General features: G+C 39.0%; 1 protein-coding gene across 3 annotated transcripts in view; it reads left to right on the top strand.

Moving 5' to 3' along the window:
• Positions 1-19,809, top strand: part of ANO2 (anoctamin 2) — a 200,209-nt gene that overhangs the window by 96,616 nt on the left and 83,784 nt on the right. For all 3 annotated transcript variants that reach the window (XM_069806801.1, XM_069806799.1, XM_069806800.1), the window contains one exon: positions 1,717-1,800. In XM_069806801.1, the coding sequence (XP_069662902.1) occupies positions 1,717-1,800 (84 nt within the window). The remainder of the gene's footprint in view (positions 1-1,716; positions 1,801-19,809) is intronic.

Below are 19,809 nucleotides of genomic sequence, written 5' to 3'. Positions count from 1 at the left end.
CAGAGTTCAAAAAGGTAAGGAAGTACTCATTTAAGACAGTTATTTAAATGACAATGTGTTCACATTACCTGTTCAATGTGTCAGGAAAAATCTCCTGATCAGGATAAACAATACATTGGAAGTCTCACTGTGTCTACATACCGGTGTGCAACAGAGAATGCTTGAGATGGTGTCTGATGTAGTGAAAATGTTATGGATAACAGAAAATGAACAGCACATGTATCCCCCAAAGAAGACTCTTGAAGTTCCATGTAACCCCCCTACTACTGTCCATTAATTTAAAAAAAAAAAAAAAAAAAAAAGGGGGGTTTTATTCTCTTCGTGGCTATCAGATTCATTAAAAAGTGTTAGTAAGTTGATTTTGTGGCTGGGCTGAGAAGCATATGTTCTAATTATAGTAAGGAAGGATGGTATGACCAATGTCATAGGAATAGGCTTTTTGTGGGAGGCATCAAATCCAAATTCCAGTCTCTGAATGAATTCAGAACTTGGTGGGAATGAGGAAATACATGGTGTTTGTCTTTTTTATGAGCTGCTCTCTTTAAAATCCTGATAAATTTGTGCTACCATGCTTAATTTAAGCTCTAATTTGGAACAGAAAAATATATTTTGCAGGCAGACCTTGAAAGTTTATTGATAGGGGAAACTGGGCCAGATCTGACAGCTCAAGAGTGGCAAGGCAGGCACAGCACCATGCCCCCAGGTCCAACCTGTAGTGATGCTAAGCACGTATTCCCAGTAGGCATACTTACACAGAGCACACATATATGCCACATATGTATGTATAGACATGGCCAGCCACACAGACAGACACGCAGGCAGCAGGCACACAAACACAGACAGCACAGTGGACTCATCCTGCTCCTCTCCCTGGCTGAGCAGGAGGGAGGCCTGCTAGTGAGAATATATATATGCACATATGTACGATGCAGATCCCCTCAGCAGCTGGGCTCACTCAGTCTGCCCAGTAGGTGCCCCTGGGCCCCAGTCTCCCCAGTTGCCGGCACGCAGAGGTGCAAGCCCACAACGCTACAGCCCCTCTCCAGTTGCTCACTCACACGTACATTCCACTCTCCCAGAGCTGGCTGGAACTCCCCTGGTTCCCCAGCAGCCAACCCACCCTCATCTCGACCTTGAAGACGCACGCACGCTCCAGTGGGCTGCACTCCTAGAGGCCCCCAGACCCTGTGATCTCTCCTGAAGTTGGCTGGGACTCCCCTGGACCCTCTGACAGCCAATTCCACCATGGTCTCACCCTTAAGAGACTCACACCTCCCAGGCACTTCACCTACTTGCCAGCTACTCCAGCTTCACCTCTGTTAGCACTTCTATACTGAGTTTCATACCTGCAGTTGCTGGTGGTCAGACCTCCATACAGACCAGCAAACTATTTACATGGGATTGGCCCTTTTTATCCCCTTATCCCTCTGTTTTTCCACAGCTGTTCCTCCCTAAGTGACATGGATCCCTCCCTTCCCCACCTTTGGTTCCTCCCCTAAACATCCCATAATAAGTCCTGTACAATCTCTAAATGCTCTTCCACTTTATCCCACAATGTATCCCATACCTCTAGGCAGTGATCCCCCTAGTCCAAAAGGTCCTGTGGTGTTGAATCATCTTGATGGCTTGGATTGTGAATAAGTGACCAGAACTTTTTTTTCTTTTCTCTTAATCATAATCACACGTTTGTGTTTTTGTTTGGGGTTTTTTTTTCAGGAGCATCCCAGACCAGAGTATGAAACCAAACTGCTGCAGAAAAAGCTGAAAAATAAAAACATCCGAACCGAAAATTCAAATGAAGTAAGACACAACTCACTCTTTTCACTTATATTGGATTTGTCTTTCATTATATTGTGATTATGTTTTCGTCTGTCTCTGATGGATAGTTTGCAAAAGGCACTTTTCGGTACTCTTAATCAGTTTTGTAAATTGCTTGCTGGGGGTCTGGTGTTATGCAGCCCTACAGTGCCATTGAAAGGCTTTGAGGTAATCACTTTGCTACCTCTGCAAAGTAAAGTAATTAGCAATTTGCATAGGAATATGGTTGACAGGTGGTTCAGGACCTACTCTGTAGAGTGATGAGTGATTAATAAAATAACCACCACATTTTTACAGCAATGACCTAGAATTTCAGTACTTTGTGGACAATAAAGAAAACAGCTTTTATTGTAGTGATTTTGTTTCCATAGGTAACATGGGCATCTTTAGTCATGTTGTAGTTACGCAGTTGTGAAGTTTTGATAGCATTTCCAATGTAAATGGAAAAATAATAATTGGTATACCATTTTTAGATTGAAGTGTGTTTAGGCTTTCTATGGCTGTTTCAAACCTAAGAACAAGCACTTTTTTGCCCAATCTCCTCTTAATAATTTCTGTAAAATACTGATTGAGGTCTATTTCCTAAGCACTCATAAGTCCCTGTAGACTTTGTCCATTAGGCTTGGTTAACCATTGCTTATTCCCTGCATGCCACACGGGCCAGCAAAGCCAAAGCATTCCAAAACCAAGGAAACAGTTTAATTTGTTTAAACATTGAGAACCAGTATCTGAAGTGGAGAATACTCCAGTTTTCAGATTTGGTCCAACAAATATAGCCTTGCAGCTAATGATAGAACTTAACTATCCCTTTCTTCTGCTGATCACCGTCAAGAGTGGGAAGTGTTTGTAGTGAATCTTTCATCTCGGTGAGAAAGTCTTTCACCTGTTGGGCCCAACCAAACTCCACAGAAGACAATAGAAAAAAATCTCAATTACTTTAATGGGCATTGGTTCTTGCCCAATATAAGCAGGGACTCTCACATAGTAGTATGGGGGAGGTCTTCCCTTACACATTAAACAGTTCTCTAGGCCTTCCAAGCAAGGGATCAAAGACTGTAAAAGACAGATAAAGCAGCTGCTGCTGTTCAGCTTTTTCTGACTAAAGTAAGTGAAATCTGGAAACAAATCAGTGACTGATGTTGTAGAATGTTAGACTTTTGTAGTCATGAAGCAGTGTTAGATAATTATCTTGCTTAAATGAGACACAGAAATCACAGCATTATAAATTAGAAGTTAATTTAAGGTAAAAGAAAGCAATGAAAAATGCTAAGAGCGTAGGTGGAAAATGAGGAGCAATGTAAAGATTCAGCACTATAAAAACTCCTTTCAGACATCAGGAAGAGAAAGGTTTTTCTGGAATATTTTCTTTCCAATTACTTTTTGTGCCAATGTGGATGGAAAAATAGCACTCAGAAAGAAAATACTTGCTTCAAGTTTTTGGGGTATCTGTATGCAGACTTTCTCCAATACCCTTATAGGAGACAAAATCCTATTTTGAAAATTGATGTAGGTATTTTGAACTGCAAAACTCCTGATTTTCAGTAATATTTGATTCTGAAGTAATTTTGAAAAAAAGAAATTTAGTTCATTGTGTCATTTAATGTATTTTCTGGACAAGTTTCCCAGAGTCATCTCAATCTCTTTTCTAAACTTCATTAAAAATTAAAGTGCTTTGACATTTGCCATCAGTTACTCATAGGGAGCAAACAGTTATTAGTATGGCAGAACATTTCATTTGGGTTAAGGTAAATTTCTAATAAATGCATTCATCCTGCAACTAACTGACTACCATCTCTCCCCAAATTACTGAAATATGTTCCAAACTTCTGAGCAATTTTCTATCAGTCAACATTTTGCTTACTAATTATGTTGCAATCACTTTTTTTGATTTCCTTCAAATTCTTTCCAGCAAACAGCACATTAGTCCAGGTTTGGAAGATGTGTTGCCCAGTGGTTTGTACCCCAATGCCTTATGATATTATAAGGGCAAGAAATGTTTGTGTGAGACCTGCTGAAGAAGAAAAAGGCCAATTCTTTAATTGAACTGTTACGTTTAATGTAACTGTGGAAACATACCATTACATTTTGCTTTGGAAGATCCTGAAAAGTTAGATATTAAAAGTGATGAGTATTTATGACTGCAATAGTTCTTCTGCCTAATTTTTAGAGGTTTTAATCTTCTCCTTTTCCTCCTTCAGATGTCTGTATGTTATACTCATTGCAAGACCATTAGCTCAGGAGCTTTTGCATGGCAGGTTAATATTAAGGCACAGGTTTCTGTGAGGTCTCTGGCTCAGTACTTCTGTCTTGTTGGGTGGAAGCCAGGGTACAGGGCTTTGTCATATTAATAGTGCAGATCTAGTGGCTGGACAGGCATCAAAGTAGAGGTCTCTCTGTAGTTAAAAATTCAGTCCTCCTAATTTCTTGGTTTTGTATGAATATACAGATGCCTGTGAGGTCTCAAACTCATTATATCTTGGTTGACAGTCTAATGTCATGGCATAAGTCTCTGTGAAGTTCTTGCCTGAATATTTTTAGCTAACTAGTGTAATTTAAAGGCATATCTTTTGGGTGTAGCTGGTCAACAACTGTAGCGTGCTGTTTGATATCAAAGGGCAGACTCTGGCACCACTGCCTAAAATGTCTCATTACTTATCTAATATGAAGTCAGAAGTCTCCATTTCAGCAGCTGTGGCTTGTTGGGATAGAAACGATGCCAAAGCTGCCGCTATTGTGAGAATACTGATTTAGAGCTTACTTAAAGGCATATATTTCTATAAAATTACTGGCTTGTTTCCAGGATGTTAATTCCTCTGTTCCGGTGAGGATGTGACTAGTTTTATGGCAAGAAACTGAGCTTTTATGTGGAAAACTCTGTGTACAGTGCAATTTTTTTTCTTGCCTTACTCCAACAAGGAGTCCCTGTGAAGCTAATTGGGTTATTTTTGCAATGAAGGGATAGGGGTTTGGTTATGGGCTGGTTTTGTGATTGCAGAAGAAAATTGACACCACTTACATAGTCTCTTAAATGATAACTTGGGAATACCTGTTAAGAGGAAACCTACTTCAACATACAGTTTTCCCTGTCTGCTGTTGAAGTCATTAACTTTAATGAGTGTGGAAGATGCCAGGCACCTGTCAGGGCCAGTAAACATATGAGTCACTCTACCCAGGCAACAAATTCCAAATCAGCTTGATGAGACTGGCAATAGAAAGTATTACAGATCTAATGTATTACTTGCCCAGTGGGGTTTGTGTTATAGAATATTGCTTTCATACAAATACTACTTAGGGTTTCTATGCTGCTGTAATAAGCAAAGAGCAAAATTTCAGCCTACACCACCCTGTGTGGTTCAGGCTGCTTTAATAAATATTTTATTGGTTATTTTGAGAGTGGGAAAGAAACTGTGAGGGCTCAGAGCACTTCACAAAAGATTGGTGTGAAGTTACTCTTACAATAACACCCTAAGGTTCTACTATTTCAGAAGAGAATTCATTTAAAGCTAAAGGAGTTGAAACATCTACATGAAATGCCTCAGGTTAGGTAGCAAACGCAGAAAGAGACAGTCCTTATGAATGATAACATTGATTTTAAAAAATGACAAGTTCTAGGGGACTGATTCTGGAAACCTGCAATGATTTGGCTTATAACCAGTAGCACTATTTGATTCTTTGTGGTCACATAAATAAAGGCTTGCAATGTAGAGCTTCTTCATTCATGTACATTAAAAAGCTTCTTTGTCCTTGCAGCAGAGATGAAGGCTTACATGCACATGCATGAATACATGTGTCTGAGAATACATTCATGCAAATGTGGCAGATGGAATTTTTGTAATAATGCAATTCATATTATTTTTTGTTGTTCTTGTTTAATACACTATAACATTGAAGATGTGGATAAAAATATTTAATGAATAGGGTAAAGTTACTGTATCTGCAGAATGTTAACTAAAAAAGGTGTTGGATCTTTGTAATCTTCTGACAAGTTGTTGTTCTCTCTGTGCAATAGTAATGTTCTCAATGGAAATACACACAGGTCAGGAAATGAAAATTGGTCTTGTGCCTGAAAACATGCAGATGGGGCTAGATCCAACTCTCACTGGAGCTGATGGAAAGAAAGCCTTCCAGTCATTTCTGGGAGAGATGGATCAGGCCCTGACTCCTTTTTATTAAATGTCCAGCTGATCTGGCAAACATGATGCGACATCATATATATTCTTATCTTTCCTATTTGGCAGGAAACTGAATAACTCATTCTACATATTTCTCAAGGAAAGTTTTTCTTTATAGAAAAAAAGGGCTTGTCTCTTGGCTTACGTCCTTACTTGGAGCAAACCCTGGGAATAATAGAATCTGGCACTATAACTTGCCTTTAATTCATTTTAAATGTGAAAGTGGCAGAATAAGTTATTTAAATTGTTAATTCAGTTGGTAATTGAAACAAAAGAAAGAAATATTTCTTCCTGAATCATTGTTTCACTTAGGAACTGGATTAAAGCAAGCTGTTTTGAAGAGGAAGGTGCCTAGTGTAGGGATGATACAGGTAAATATAAGGTAGAATTGTACATTGCTGATGAATACTTTATAGATATATTTTAAAAATTTTAGCTTTGTGAAACACGAAATAGTAATTCTTGCCACTAATTGGTTCCTTACCCAGTTTTGCATCAGTGAAACTCTCACAAGGCCTAAGAAACACTTCAGATGTTGAGGCCCACCTCTTTATTAAGCAAGTCCTTGATAAGATTAACTGAAGAAAAAAAAGATATCTCTTTTTTTTTTATATATTAGCTGTAACTCTGTAGAGGAAACCAAGATAATCAGTCATAAACACTAATTTGAACAGTCAGAACTGTAAAAGAGCTGTGAATAAACCCAGAGTTCCTTAATCACTAATATTGAGAGAATAATTTTTTAGCATTTATTGGATCTTATTATTAACGTGATAAAAGCACCAATTTTGGTCCAGTATTTCTTAAATTGGCCAGTGCCTTTCCAACCTCTTTCATAGCTTTACTTTGACAAATAAGTTCACTTTCCAAGCATATGGGATAGTAAGAGGAATATGTAATAACTGATGGTTTTTTTTTCTTTTCAACTTATTCCTTGCATCATTAACTTTTGAAAATAAAAAATGGAGAATGATTGAAGATGAATGAGGACACTTATGATAATCTTAGAGAGACATCTCATTCTTTTTATTGTGCCAATATTTGGTTGGCTAATTAGATCAAGACACATTAGAAGGGTAAATGTTGTAATTCTGATTATTTTAACATATATCTGAGTTCTGGGTTACATCAGTTTTACACCAGAGTATTCATAAGCAGAATTTGTGTCTTCAAAAGACTGTTGACATGGTCTCTCAGTATGTTCTTATTTAGATGTGCAGGTTCTTTGACTATAAGGTATACAATGTGTATTCAAACCTCTTCCCTATTATTGTCTTGGAAGTTGGTTATCTTTGTATGGTGTAGTGTAAAAAAAATGTGGCTAAAAATGTGCCACTTGCTCCCTGTGTCTGAAAATCTGACATGGGATTTTCTCCTTTGTATCAAATAAATGAACCCAATGTACAGCCACAGTTCTGTGCTCTAGTATTTAGAATTATATTCCAGTCAGCCTTCAGAAGAGGTAGCTTTTTCAATACTCTTGATATGAAGAAAGAAAATGCTTAGCAGTATATTATCATATAATAATTCAAGTTGGAAAGGCCTTCAGGATTTTATCGAGTCCAAACTCCTGACCAAAAGAATGTTAGCTATGATACCAAACCAGGTTGCTCAGGGTATTATCCAGCTGCATCTTGAAAACCTCCAAGGATGGAAAGAGTAAAACCTTTCTGAACACTGCCTGACTGTCCTCATGCTGTAAAAGCTTCTCATTTTACCCAGCCTGAACCTCTCATTTCAATTTATGGCCATTGTCTCTCATCCTCCCAGCACGCACCACTGTGAAGAGCCTGGCTCTCTCTTCTTGATGACCTCCTTAAACAAGCTGAGCAGGTCTTGTTCCTCCACCTCTCTTCATGGGACAAGTGCTCTGGGGCTCTGTGCTAGACTCACAAGTTGAGCAATTTATTTTTTCTACTGGAGGGCCCAAAACTGGACACAGTATTTTGGATGCAGGCTAATGAGTGCTGAGATGCGGTGGTAATCACTTCCCTGTATCCGCTGGTTAAGCACTAGTTAGTACAGCCTAGGGTGCTGTTGGCCTTTGCTGCCAGGGCACATTCCTGGCTCCTGGTCAGCTTGTTGTCTACAGGGACACCAGAGGGCTTCTTCAGCACAGTCTGTACTACTGCCTCCTGGTTTTGGCTGGGATAGAGTTAGTTTTCTTTCTAGTAGCTGGTATAGTGTTATGTTGTGGATTTAGGATGAGAAGAATGTTGATAACACACTGATGTTTTCAGTTGTTGCTGAGTACTGTTTAGACTAAGGCAAGGACCTTTCAGCTTCTCATGCCCAGCCAGCGAGAAGGCTGGAGGGGCACAAGAAGTTGGGAGGGGACACAGCCAGGGCAGCTGACCCAAACTGGCCAAAGGGATATTCCACACCATGTGACATCATGCCCACTATATAAACTGGGGGGGAGTTGAGCGGGGGGGCGGATTGCTGCTCAGGAACTAACTGGGCATCAGGCGGTGAGTGGCAAGCAATTGCATTGTGCATCACTTGTTTTGTATATTCCAATCCTTTTATTATCATTATGATTATTATTTTATTCCTTTCTGTCCTATTAAACTGTCTTTATCTCAGCCCATGAGTTTTACTTTTTTTTCCCCAATTCTCTCCCCCATCCCACTGGAGGTGGGGGGGAAGTGAGTGAGCAGCTGTGTGGTGTTTAGTTGCTGGCTGGGGTTAAACCACAACATGCTGCAAGGAGTTTTCTATTTCAAAGGCAAGTCTTTGCGTTTGTCCTTGAATTTCATGAAGTTCGTATATACCCGTTCCTCCAGCCTGTCTAGGTCACTGGAAGGCAGCCATGTACTTGAGCATATTGACTGATCTCTCCCCAGTCTGATGTCATCTGTAAACTTGATGAGCAAGCATTCTATCAGCTCCTCCAGGTCCTTCTTTAAAGATGATAAACAGGGCAGTGCTAGTATAGACCCCAGCAGTACTCCAGCTGTTACAGGTCTCCGCATAGAGTATGGCTCATAAGGTAAAACCCTCTGAGCCAGACCATCGAACTTGTATTTTGCTGAAGTCAAGGCAAAAGGCATTGACAAATCTCCTCTTGTCCACAAGTCTTGTCTTTTTTTCACAGAAAGCAGTCGGGTTGGTGCGGTATGATTCACCTTTGGTAAATCCATAATGACTGTTCGCAATCACCTACTTCTCCTTTATGTGCTTTGAAATGGATTTCAAAACCTCTTTCCAAGAGACCAAAGTGAGGCTGACTCCTTGATTATCCTTTTGTCCTTTCTGCAAAGATGGAAACAAAATTGTTCTTTCTCCAGTTGTCAGACCCCTTCCATGATCTCAGTGCCCTTCCAGAGATGGCAGAGATCAACATTGCGATAACATGAGCCTGCTCCTCTAGCTTCCATTCCTCTTCTCCAAAGTTACAGGTAAACAAAATCACTGCTTATCTTTTCTAAAGGAATAAATCATCATTGTTTTGTCTAGACATCAAAATGGTGTTTAATTAGGAATACTAGATGCTTTTTTAATTCAAATGTTGGAGGCTGAACAGTGCAGATCAGAGCCAGGATTTTAAGAAAAAGGTACCTTATGCTTGTGAGACTCTTTTCTGCCAAAATAAAAATTACTTGTCTTTTTTGGAAGAGAGCTTTGAACCTAGAAACAAGAGAAGTCAGGGCTGCTGTTTGTTGGTCTTATTTGTGTTACTTATTAAGATTTTGGCTCAAGGAAGCATTCTTTCTAGGGCAGTACTATAGCTTGTGTTGTTGAATCATGTAACTGGGACTTAAGTACAAGATTAAAGTTAAGCACATGCCTCAGCGTCCTGAATATGGATACAATTAAGTGCTTTTTTGAATTGAGGCCTAAGCTTCTTATTGACAACATTAAAGATGATGCAGGTCTCTTTCCTATTAAACTGAACAGAAAGACTCATTCCTACAGGTTCTATTCATCAGTACTTGCAATTAATGGGAGTTCTGCCTGAGTAAGTAATAAAGTATTAGTCCTTAAGTCTGCAGTTACTGCAGATGACTTACTATCACATTGTACCCAGTCAAAGACTATAATAACAGGTTAGAGGGTTACAGCAAAGTCTCAGGTTGAAAAATAAATCTCCAGAAGTCTGCTGGGTTTTAATTTAATGCAGATACTTGAACTTAAGAAAAACTAGAGTATTTTCCCTTTCCTGTGTGCTGGTGACAAACCCCTATATCTTGGAGTATATTTTTTACCTTCTGTTGAGCATATTTATAGGGTAAATTTCATGCTATTAATCTCCAAGGTCAAAACAGAAGCCCAGATTTGGGACAAAATTTACACAAATTGGCTGTGGAAACAACAGTCAGTTAAGCTAGTTGCCAAGAATTTTTTATTTGATGCATACTGCAATCCTGTCTGCAATTTTAAAGAAATAAACTGCATTTACATTAAATTCCTTTGGGCATCTATCCCATGAAGATTGAAATTCCACATACTCCAAGCTTAAAGAGCTAAAGAAGTCAGTTTGAACTGCTCAACTTTTGCAGCTATTACCATACTTAATTGAAAAACACTTGCCTGCTGATCTGCTGATTTTCATGATTCGCTTCATTTAGGGATAAGATGGCATTGTGTTTGGAAGCTCCTTCACACCATGGTATTTCATGTAATAGATAAACTTGAATTCTTACCAGGTTATTCAAGTGAACTTTTTCTCCTGTTGATGTCACCTAGGTATCGTGCAACTGAATTTAGAGAGAGTAGACTTTGAATTATTAATACACGATACCAGATTCGTTGCTTTTTTCAACCTCTACTGTTCATGTAGTGAAAATGCAAAGCTTGTTTACATGCATGGACTAATCTAACAGCTTCCAATGGCATACTCCAACTCTAGCCTCAGAGTCTGGTGCATAGCTAATGATACAAATAAAGATGGAATATTACCTTTTTAAACAGTGAAAAGAAACCTCCAGTGTATCTCCTTTGCCGTTAAGGAGTCCACTGAAAGATGATGGAGTGGTATGTATGTGCCTTTTAGCTATTCCTTTGTAGGTAACCATAACTATCCAAAATTCACCCCTCCACATGGTTTTCTTCTGTTCTTAAAGTTCCATGAAATCAAACCAGAAAATCAAAGGAGGACCTTACAAAGCTTTTACAACTGTCTGATGCCAGACCACAGGAACATTTTTAAAGCTTACTGCTTTTTTTGGCCCCGTTGCCAAATTCAGCTAAAATCTTACAGTTAAAATTGGTCTCCTGTTTAAAATAGCCACCCTACTGGCATGTCAGTCTGTGTAATCCCCTCCCCTTCAACCCCTCTCCTTCCTAAACAACAGGGAAGATCATCCTGATGGGTTTAAAATGGGATGGTCCTTTGAACATCAGCCTGGAATCTTACCTAACCCATAGACACCAGTTGCTATCCTTTCCTGCATAAAAAATTACAGTGGCTTAGAGAAAGCATAGAAAATTTACTGGACCAAGTGTTGCACTCTGTTTTGCTGCTTTTGGACCTGATTTTCCTGTTCTCCGCTTGATTTTCTTACTGAGATTAATTGCCTGGAAATAGGTTAGACCTCATTTCTTAAAACAAATACCATTTTGAAAGTGTTGATACTTGTCTCTTACATTGCAAATAGATCTTTAAAAATTAACCTACTGTGATATTTGAATGTATTTAAATTAATCTCAGTCAGACTGCTTTGTTTTACAAATGCTGTATCAGACATACAGCTTCAGTTCTGTCTTCCTGTCAATGCATTACAAAGGCCATCCTTCAGTCAGGTGACTTTTATTTTTCCTTTTTTTCCCAGAATTTTGGGTCCAGCCAGTGAATTAATATCTTGCATCTGTTTCCTCCTCTACTGTCACTCCCTCACTGCTTGGTTTCAGCCTTCATTGTGTTTACTTATGCTTGTCTGATTGAAATCTTTCAAACACTATGCAAACCGTCATTCTTTATATGGAAAGAAGCTTTGTCTCTCTTGACAAAACTGACACTGAATAACGTGAAAATTAAAATTAATGTGATCTTCTTGGGCATTACTTAAAGGGGAAGGATTATCAAATCCAGACAGGAGGAATGGATGTTCTTAATTTACCGTTAAAGCAAACGCTTGAAACGGTTTCAAAGACCTCTTCTTTCTATAAACATTGAACATAAAGATATTATTGATTTTATTTTTCTATTCACTGGATCCATTGTCAATTCACTGGTACATACAAAGCAAAGTATGCTGTGTTTATAGAAGTATCCTTATAAGCCTGTGAGTCACAGCACCAGGCATTATGAAGCAAAACAGTAAAACTCTAGGTAACAAACTGTTTCAGATATGTTTCTTGAAATGATTTGCTATTCTGGAAACAATACTGACAGCAAATATGCCACATCCAATAAATGAAAAATAGTCTGTAAATAAAGATTTTTTTCTGCAACAAGGTAATCTCTGAGAAATGGAAGGTGTCAATTACTAGTGAAGTATGCTGGACTGAAGAGCTTTGAGAGTAAAACATGGAGGAGGCTTAACATTTCAAAGTTTTAAAAATTATTGTGAGTTTGCATCCAAAGCATGCATGAAAAAAATAATAGGGAAGGACTCTGGACATAATTAGGCTTAATCACCTCAAAAAAGACATCAGATGTTAGAAGACAACTCACAATGGTTAAGAAAGTATTGCTGTAGCTGTAAAGTTGAAATAAAAAGTTGCAAAAAAGAAATCTGATTTAGGCTTTTAAAAAAAAAAGTTAAAAAAATTGAAAGGTCTTTAAACATATTGATGAAAAAACCCCACCAAATAACTGACACATCTGTGTATGTATGTAAAAGTGAGATTTTAATTGACAAAGACAATACTTTTTCTCCAGGATGATGATGATTTTAACACAAGAGACAAAGGCAGGAAAACCAGTTGGAAAAAGGGAATGGGAAGCTATCAGCTGTATAATCTGTATTTAAATTTGCACCAGCACAGGGTAGGGGATGACTGACTGGAAAACAGCTTTGCTAAGAAAGGACTTGGGTGCTCTGGTGAGCAAGCCGAACGGGAGCTGGCAACAAGCCCTTGCAGTAAAGGCTCCCAGGATGCATTGTGCGGTGTGTTGCCGGCAGATTGAGATAGTGCATCCTTCCTCTCTACTCAGTCCTGGGGAGACCGCAGCTGGAGTGCTGTTCTTGTACAGGGAGGTGCAGAATTGGGAAATCTTATCAATGTGTTCAAATACCTGAATGGGAAGGATTAAAGAAGACAAAACTAGGCTCATCTCAGGGGTGTCCAGTGGAAAGACAAGAGGTGATGGGTACCAACTGAAATACGGGAAGTTCCATTTAAACATAAGAAAAGACTCTCTTACTGTGGATGGTCAACCACTAGAACAAGGTGCCCAGACAGTTTGTGGGGTTTCCAGCCCTGGAGGTAATTAAAGCCTAAGTGGGCAAAGGCTTGAGAAACCTGCTCTAACTGACCCTGCTTTAAGCAGGGTATTGGACTAAGATGATCTCCAGAGGTGCCTTCAAACTCCAGCTGTTGTGCAATTCTGTGAAATGCAGGAAAGAAATGATCCAAGCAGTGCAGACAAATTGGTTTGACCACAATAGGCACATTTTGAAAGAAAACGTAATTTAAGCTTTACTAGAAGTACTTGAGAAACAGGACAAAATGTAACGTGGGCTTACTAAAGGCAGATTAATAACCATGCCATCTAAACCAGTGTCTTTAATGATATAGTTTATTCCCAAAGGAAGGAAAATGTAGTGTACTTCAGTAAACCCGCATAGTGTTATGCCACAAGGGGAATATCACATGTTTAATAGGTTATAAATCAATATATTTCACTGGAACTGACTGGAAAGATGGTTATTAGAATTGTCATTCAAAACAAAAAAAGAAAATCTGACTTTAAAATGGTTAATTTGGCAATGCAACTACAGTGCCTTCCGGCCACTGCTGTTTGGTTCTTCATGCCTCATTCTTCTCTGCTTCATGTGATGATTTTCCACTATCTCTTTTTTTTTTTTTTTTTTTTTCCCCCCTCAATGAATGAAACATAGAGCACATTGTGCTGTGAGTAAGGAGGGCAGCTGTTTGCCCAGTCCAACGAGAGAGAAGAACATCTCTGCGGGTACCTTGAGAGAGAGTCCTGCATGCTCTGTACACCTTCCTGCTCTTGTTGCTGGCAAACAGCAAGGGGTGCATTGCATATTGTTATCCCTGCAGGACTAGAGGAGGAGATGATCTCATTGGTTTTTTAAAAGTTTACAGGACTACCTGTGAAAGAGATGGGATTAGAACTTAGGCCATGTCTGTTTGGTCTTCTCTAATTTATTTCTGTGATTGTTTTTTCACTGCTTCCATTCCAGGTGGTGTACGATAGGGCTTTTTTCCCTTTATCATTTTTATCCTTTCTGATCCTAATATTTCTCCCCCCCCCCCCCCAATCTACTTTTCCACACAAACCTGTGACTGAGTCTTTCTAGGTGTATGGCATGGCTTCTTTTTCTTTCTGTGCTCCATTTTTTTCCTGTGTTTAAGTGCGTAGCTCTTGATTCATCCAGGTTAAATGAGATAAAGTATCAGGCTATGTAGTGGAAAAAGTGTCATGCGGAATTTGTCTGTATGAACTTTAACACGTATTTCCCCTCCTCTGTATCTTTAAAGGGACTTAAAGGTGCTGTAGATTTGGGAATAGCTTGTTTGAAGAGAGCTAATGTAGAGAATGTGGGAAACTTTGCGGGTGATCTGATCATTTTAAAAATGTCTGAGGTTCTAAAGCTTTAGAATGCAGGTAAGTCCTATTCTTGACAGATTTTGTTTCCCAATGAATATGATATCACAAAAATATTTGTTCCTTAATTATTCCTATCCCAGGCTTGTGTAGTTACAGAAACAAGCACAGCATGGTTGGGTTCTGCCACTCTGTTCTTCAGGATTTAGAAGGCTCCTATATTAAAAAGCCAAGTTGCCCATCTACTTTCGGTTACTCCAGTATAAAATTACTGTTCATGAAAATTAAGACCCTTTTCACCTAAGTGCCAAGCCAGGGAATATGACAGACTTTTAAGACCACTTTTGCTGGTTAGTTTCTCCTCATGGAATGGAAAATCTAGAGACATTCAGAGAGGCAAAAACTGAATCAGAAAAATGAAGTCAAGCACAAATTTGATTAGATTTTTTAATAGGTTGTAGAATAAAGTAAGTAAACAATTGCCATTTTGGCTAACTTCCAGAATGGCTAAGATTGAATAACGAATAAAGTGTACATTTAAGTATAATTTAAAAATTACTTTTGCAGTAGGAGATGGTCTAAGTGGGTTTGCATGGGAGCTGGAGCATTACCAGCCACAATAATTAAAATGCAGAGTTAGAAGCAGGGCTAAAATCTAAGGACAGAAAAGGGTATCATGAAAGAATAATCACAGGATTTTGAGGAAAAGTGTAATTATGAACAACCTGCAGAACTTACTTACTGTCCATTTAGAAAACATAAGGCCAAAAGCAATGTAGTCTGAACTGTTCAAAACCCATAGCTGTATAAGTAGTGAAGAGTGAATAAAACTTGCTGTAGCATTCTCCCACCCCATCTCCTTGTGCCAGTTTTTTGTAAGGAAGAAAAGAAAAAAAACCAAAAAAAACCCCAAACCCTCACAGGTGGTGAAGCAAAGGGGAAGACTGTACTCCAAAAAAATTATTCTTGGCTGATTTTGTCACCATGCCAAGTTGCATTGTCACAGCAACAGAATATATCTATTTTGCTTGACTAATAGTGCCAAAACCGAGCTTTGAGTAAGAGCTGTTTTGCTGTGTGACTTTGATGTTATAAAGATTATAATTTTTTCCTTGCCTGTCCCTTCCTCCACCTCTCCCGACACACTTTTTGTTTTTTGATAACATGATGTTTTAATGTAGTCACTAGGAATAAATACTTTATTTCCATCTTGGATTTACTTATCTTTGGTAAGCGCATGATGTGTTCCTTTGTTCCCACCCATTCTACATCACAAATCTCTGCCTTACAAGCGGTTATACATGCCCGAAATCTTATGCATGTACATAAACACTTACTGAACCTGGTTTAGAAAGAACTAGGTGCTTGGTCTTAGTTTAGAAAGCACTGAAAGAGAGTGGATCTAGTGGAAAGACTGTAATTACAGACCTGTTATGAAGACTGCTTACATGATGTTCATTGAAATGTAAGAATTAAATACAAATTAAATAAAAAACTGACCTGCAGGGTTATGCTGACATGAAGCAGTGCAGTTGATAGAGAAGATATACACATCAATGGTTGCAAAGATGAAATGCCCCCTGAACCTAAGAGGTCCTGTATATGAAACATAGATTTTGGTATTAGTTTGGCTAAGCAGAGTTTAGCGTTTCTGCCATTTCTTTTGCTTTTGTGTGGAGTAAAAATTAACTAACCACTGAAGCTATGATTAGCACTTATTGCCTTCAAAATAAAAGCACTAAATTATATCTAGGAATTGTATAACCTATACATTGACAAGCAAGCAAATATAAGCTGTAAGCAAAAGAAAAAAAATCAACCACAGCTTACAGTAAATGTATGTGCATTTCCTCTAGGTATTTCATTTCTTTCCATTGTAGTATCACACAATTTTCATTTTAGCCATTTGTTACAGATGGGATTTCTAATGTTGGGTCTAGTAAAGTTTTATCTATTTTTAGTACCTTACAGCTGTATAAAAGAGTAACTCTTCAGGTCAGAATTTTCTGCCATGAATTTCTGAATAGATTTTGGAATTCCCAACTTCTGAATGTCCAGAGTTTCAACTTTAACCTACTTTTTGGTGTAATCCATTACAGAAGCATAGAAGCTACTTATGTGGAACAATCTGTCTTAAAAACTCATATGCTGATTTTTCTCCTACTCCCTAATTCTTATAAAACATAAGTTCACCTTCACTCTTCGCCATTGCTGTAACATAGGCCAGTACTGGCCTCTGTTTGCCACATGTTTTTTTAACAGTGTGAGGCACAACTTTTTTCTTTCTTATAATGGCTGCAAATAAGAATGCAGAAATGAGACTTTTCTAAAATGCAGTTCTAGCTTGTCCATTGATGAAAAATGAAGCTACCATTGCAATTCCAGTGCGGCTCTTTGCAGTTCCAAACATTTCAAAAGTATTTTTAACATTTGACCAAAGAACTTTGTCCCTATGACATTACCAAATATTAAGTGACATATTGGTTCCTTCTACTCTGCTAGATCCTCATGTGGCTAGTCAGTACAAATAGGAGTCTTAGAATAGTTTGTGTAAGCTTGAATTCTTAAAGCTGAACTTTTATTCTCTGGTGAATTTTAACAGCACTGATTGTATCTGCTCATTATTACTGTTTTGAACAAATGTCTAATTCACATTTTTGTTTCTTGCTAGTGGCCAAATAAACACTTCATTGAAATACTGTTTTCAAAATCTGTGTCTCACAGAAGGTTACAATTTCAGTGTAGTGCTGTCTTTAATTTAGGGCTAGATTGTGTAATTATTAGGGAAGGTTTTTAAGGTTTCTGATGGGCTTAGAAGCACAAGTTAAACTCTTGCTGTGGACTAATTCTAAGCATCCTGCTGCCTCTCTCTTGAGTCAGTTATGGCTGAGTTTTTGGGGCAATCATTGCAGGAAAACAAAAGTAATGGGATGTGGTGTTTAAATGCATCTCAGTTGTGTGTGCCACTGCATTGCCTGCAGTGTTAGCTGGACTGCTGTGATGAGTGACTTCTATTTGTCTAAATATTTTGTTTTATGGAAGAAGCAGTTACGACATCCTAGAAGTCGTCTAAGGCAGAAGGGCCTTATGTGGTCAAATTGTTAGTGGTACACAGCTATTCTACCTGATATTCACATAAAGGTATGCCCAAAAGGGTACGAGGCATTAGCGTAGCTCTTTGCTTTCATGCTTCCTAGCTGCTCAACAGAGCCATCAGGATTGTGAGAAACTGCTGGCTGTTGGCAAGGAGAGCAATCATCTTTCATCTGATACCTAATGGCAAGATCATTTTGAATGAGATGTGGGTCAGCCAGCTGCATTCAGAACTGTTTGGTAGGGAAAATGACCATACTTGGTTAGAAGACTGCTTTAAATCCCTGGATGGCTTTTGGTGGAAGTATAGGAGGTAGAAATTTCAGGCAAGCAAAATAAAACCAAGCCAACCAGATGAAACTTAAACAATGAACCCTGGCAAGCCTACCCTGAAAATCTGGAGAGTCCCAAGTTTACAGAAAGCAAGTTTCTCCTGGTTTCCCATTTTGCTCCTGGAGCTTTGTACAGACACAGTGCTGTTCTGCGTGCACTCAAGCTAAATGTGAAACAGCCCTTAGGAGTGGCCCAGTGCAATAATTTAGCAGTATGCAATGAAACTCGCTAAGGGTTATGCTCTATTTCAGCTGAAAAATAATTGGTGTCCATACAGCATGCCAAAGCATTTCACTGCCAAGCCAGCCAAGTGTGTTGGCTGCAGTTTTATATGGAAGAGAAGCCTTGAGTCACTACCAGACGCACTGTGCTGATACTGGTGGAGCCCAGGTATTCAGCAGAGGTGGCTGCTAAGAGATGAGCTGTTGTAGAGGATGGCACGTTCCTCCTCCAGTCTTGGAGGGTCTACATTTGGGCTGATCTCTGGGAGGGATGCTGGTCATTAATCCACATTCTTGAGGTATAACACTCTAATCACAGTTGTCAGGAATGCAGGCCAGAAGATAAATTGAATTCAATTCGTTTTCATTTTATATATGGCTATGTTTTCTAAAGGGCTTAACAGCTGATAGCTCCCACTGAGAATAGTAAAAGCTGTTGGGAGTAGAGCACTTTGAAAATCTGGCTGGCTGTGCCTTTTCAAAAAGCACTTCTAAAGTTCTCTTTTGCAAGGACTGAAAGAATGAACTCTTCTCAAAATTTGGACCTGAGAGGCAACAACTGGAGCAGGACCACTTTTAGGGTGCTTTGGCCTTTCTTTTGTTTGGCCAGTGATCATGGCCCTATGAGGTGAAGATGTACCCACATCTCTGACAGGCTCCATGGCCATTGGGAAGAGGTGGCTGGGACATGTCCAGGGATGAAATGTCAGCTCTTCTGTGCCCATAGGTGTAGGTGCAATGTTCAAAGCTCACATGGACAGCCTCGAAGTATCCCTTCCAGCCCTATTTCAGGGTTCTGTTATTTCCACTGAGACGATACAGGGAGGATAAAATACAGGTTTGAGTACTCCTTTCTATAGAAACAAAAGGAGGGAGGAAGGCTATGTTGTCTCTCTGCCTTAGATACCTCATAAAAAGAAGAGAAACTTGAGAGACAGCCTAGGCAGCACTGTCTGAAAAGATGTTCTTTAACTGTAGATAATATAGGGAGCAAGCAGCAAGTATTAACACTCCACCTGAGCCTGTAGAAGTCTATGGGGTCTTATGCGAGATGCTGCCCAACATTACTAGCCATGCTATATTTTTTTTGTTTTCACCTCTTGCTTTGAGTGTTTGACAGACAGAAATTGCAAGTGCTGAAAGTGAATAACTGCTTTTATAAATACTGCCTATGGGTAAATGTCCTATTATTTTCAAAATCAGTACAGTTATCAGTTGAAAATAAGATTAAAGAAGAGAATGCAGCTATGACTAAGCCACCTGGGTCCCGTGTACATCATTCTGGTGAGACAAAGGGGTAAAATGGGGGCAGATACAAAGGAATGGCAAGGTACTAGTGGGGAACACCTAGGGCTTGATGCATTCCCTTGTCTTGTCAAACTTGCACTAGGGGTTGTGTCCCAGTTGGGATTAGGAATTCAGGAAATGTCGTGCTATCTAGATGCACATGCCAGCTACTGCAGCAGCAGCAGTATCAAAATACCTAGGC

The sequence above is a fragment of the Haliaeetus albicilla genome, chromosome 19 (assembly GCF_947461875.1).
Source record: "Haliaeetus albicilla chromosome 19, bHalAlb1.1, whole genome shotgun sequence".
Lineage (NCBI taxonomy): Eukaryota > Metazoa > Chordata > Aves > Accipitriformes > Accipitridae > Haliaeetus > Haliaeetus albicilla.
Note: the sequence above shows the minus strand (reverse complement) of the source record. Positions and strands in the feature narration are given on the sequence as shown.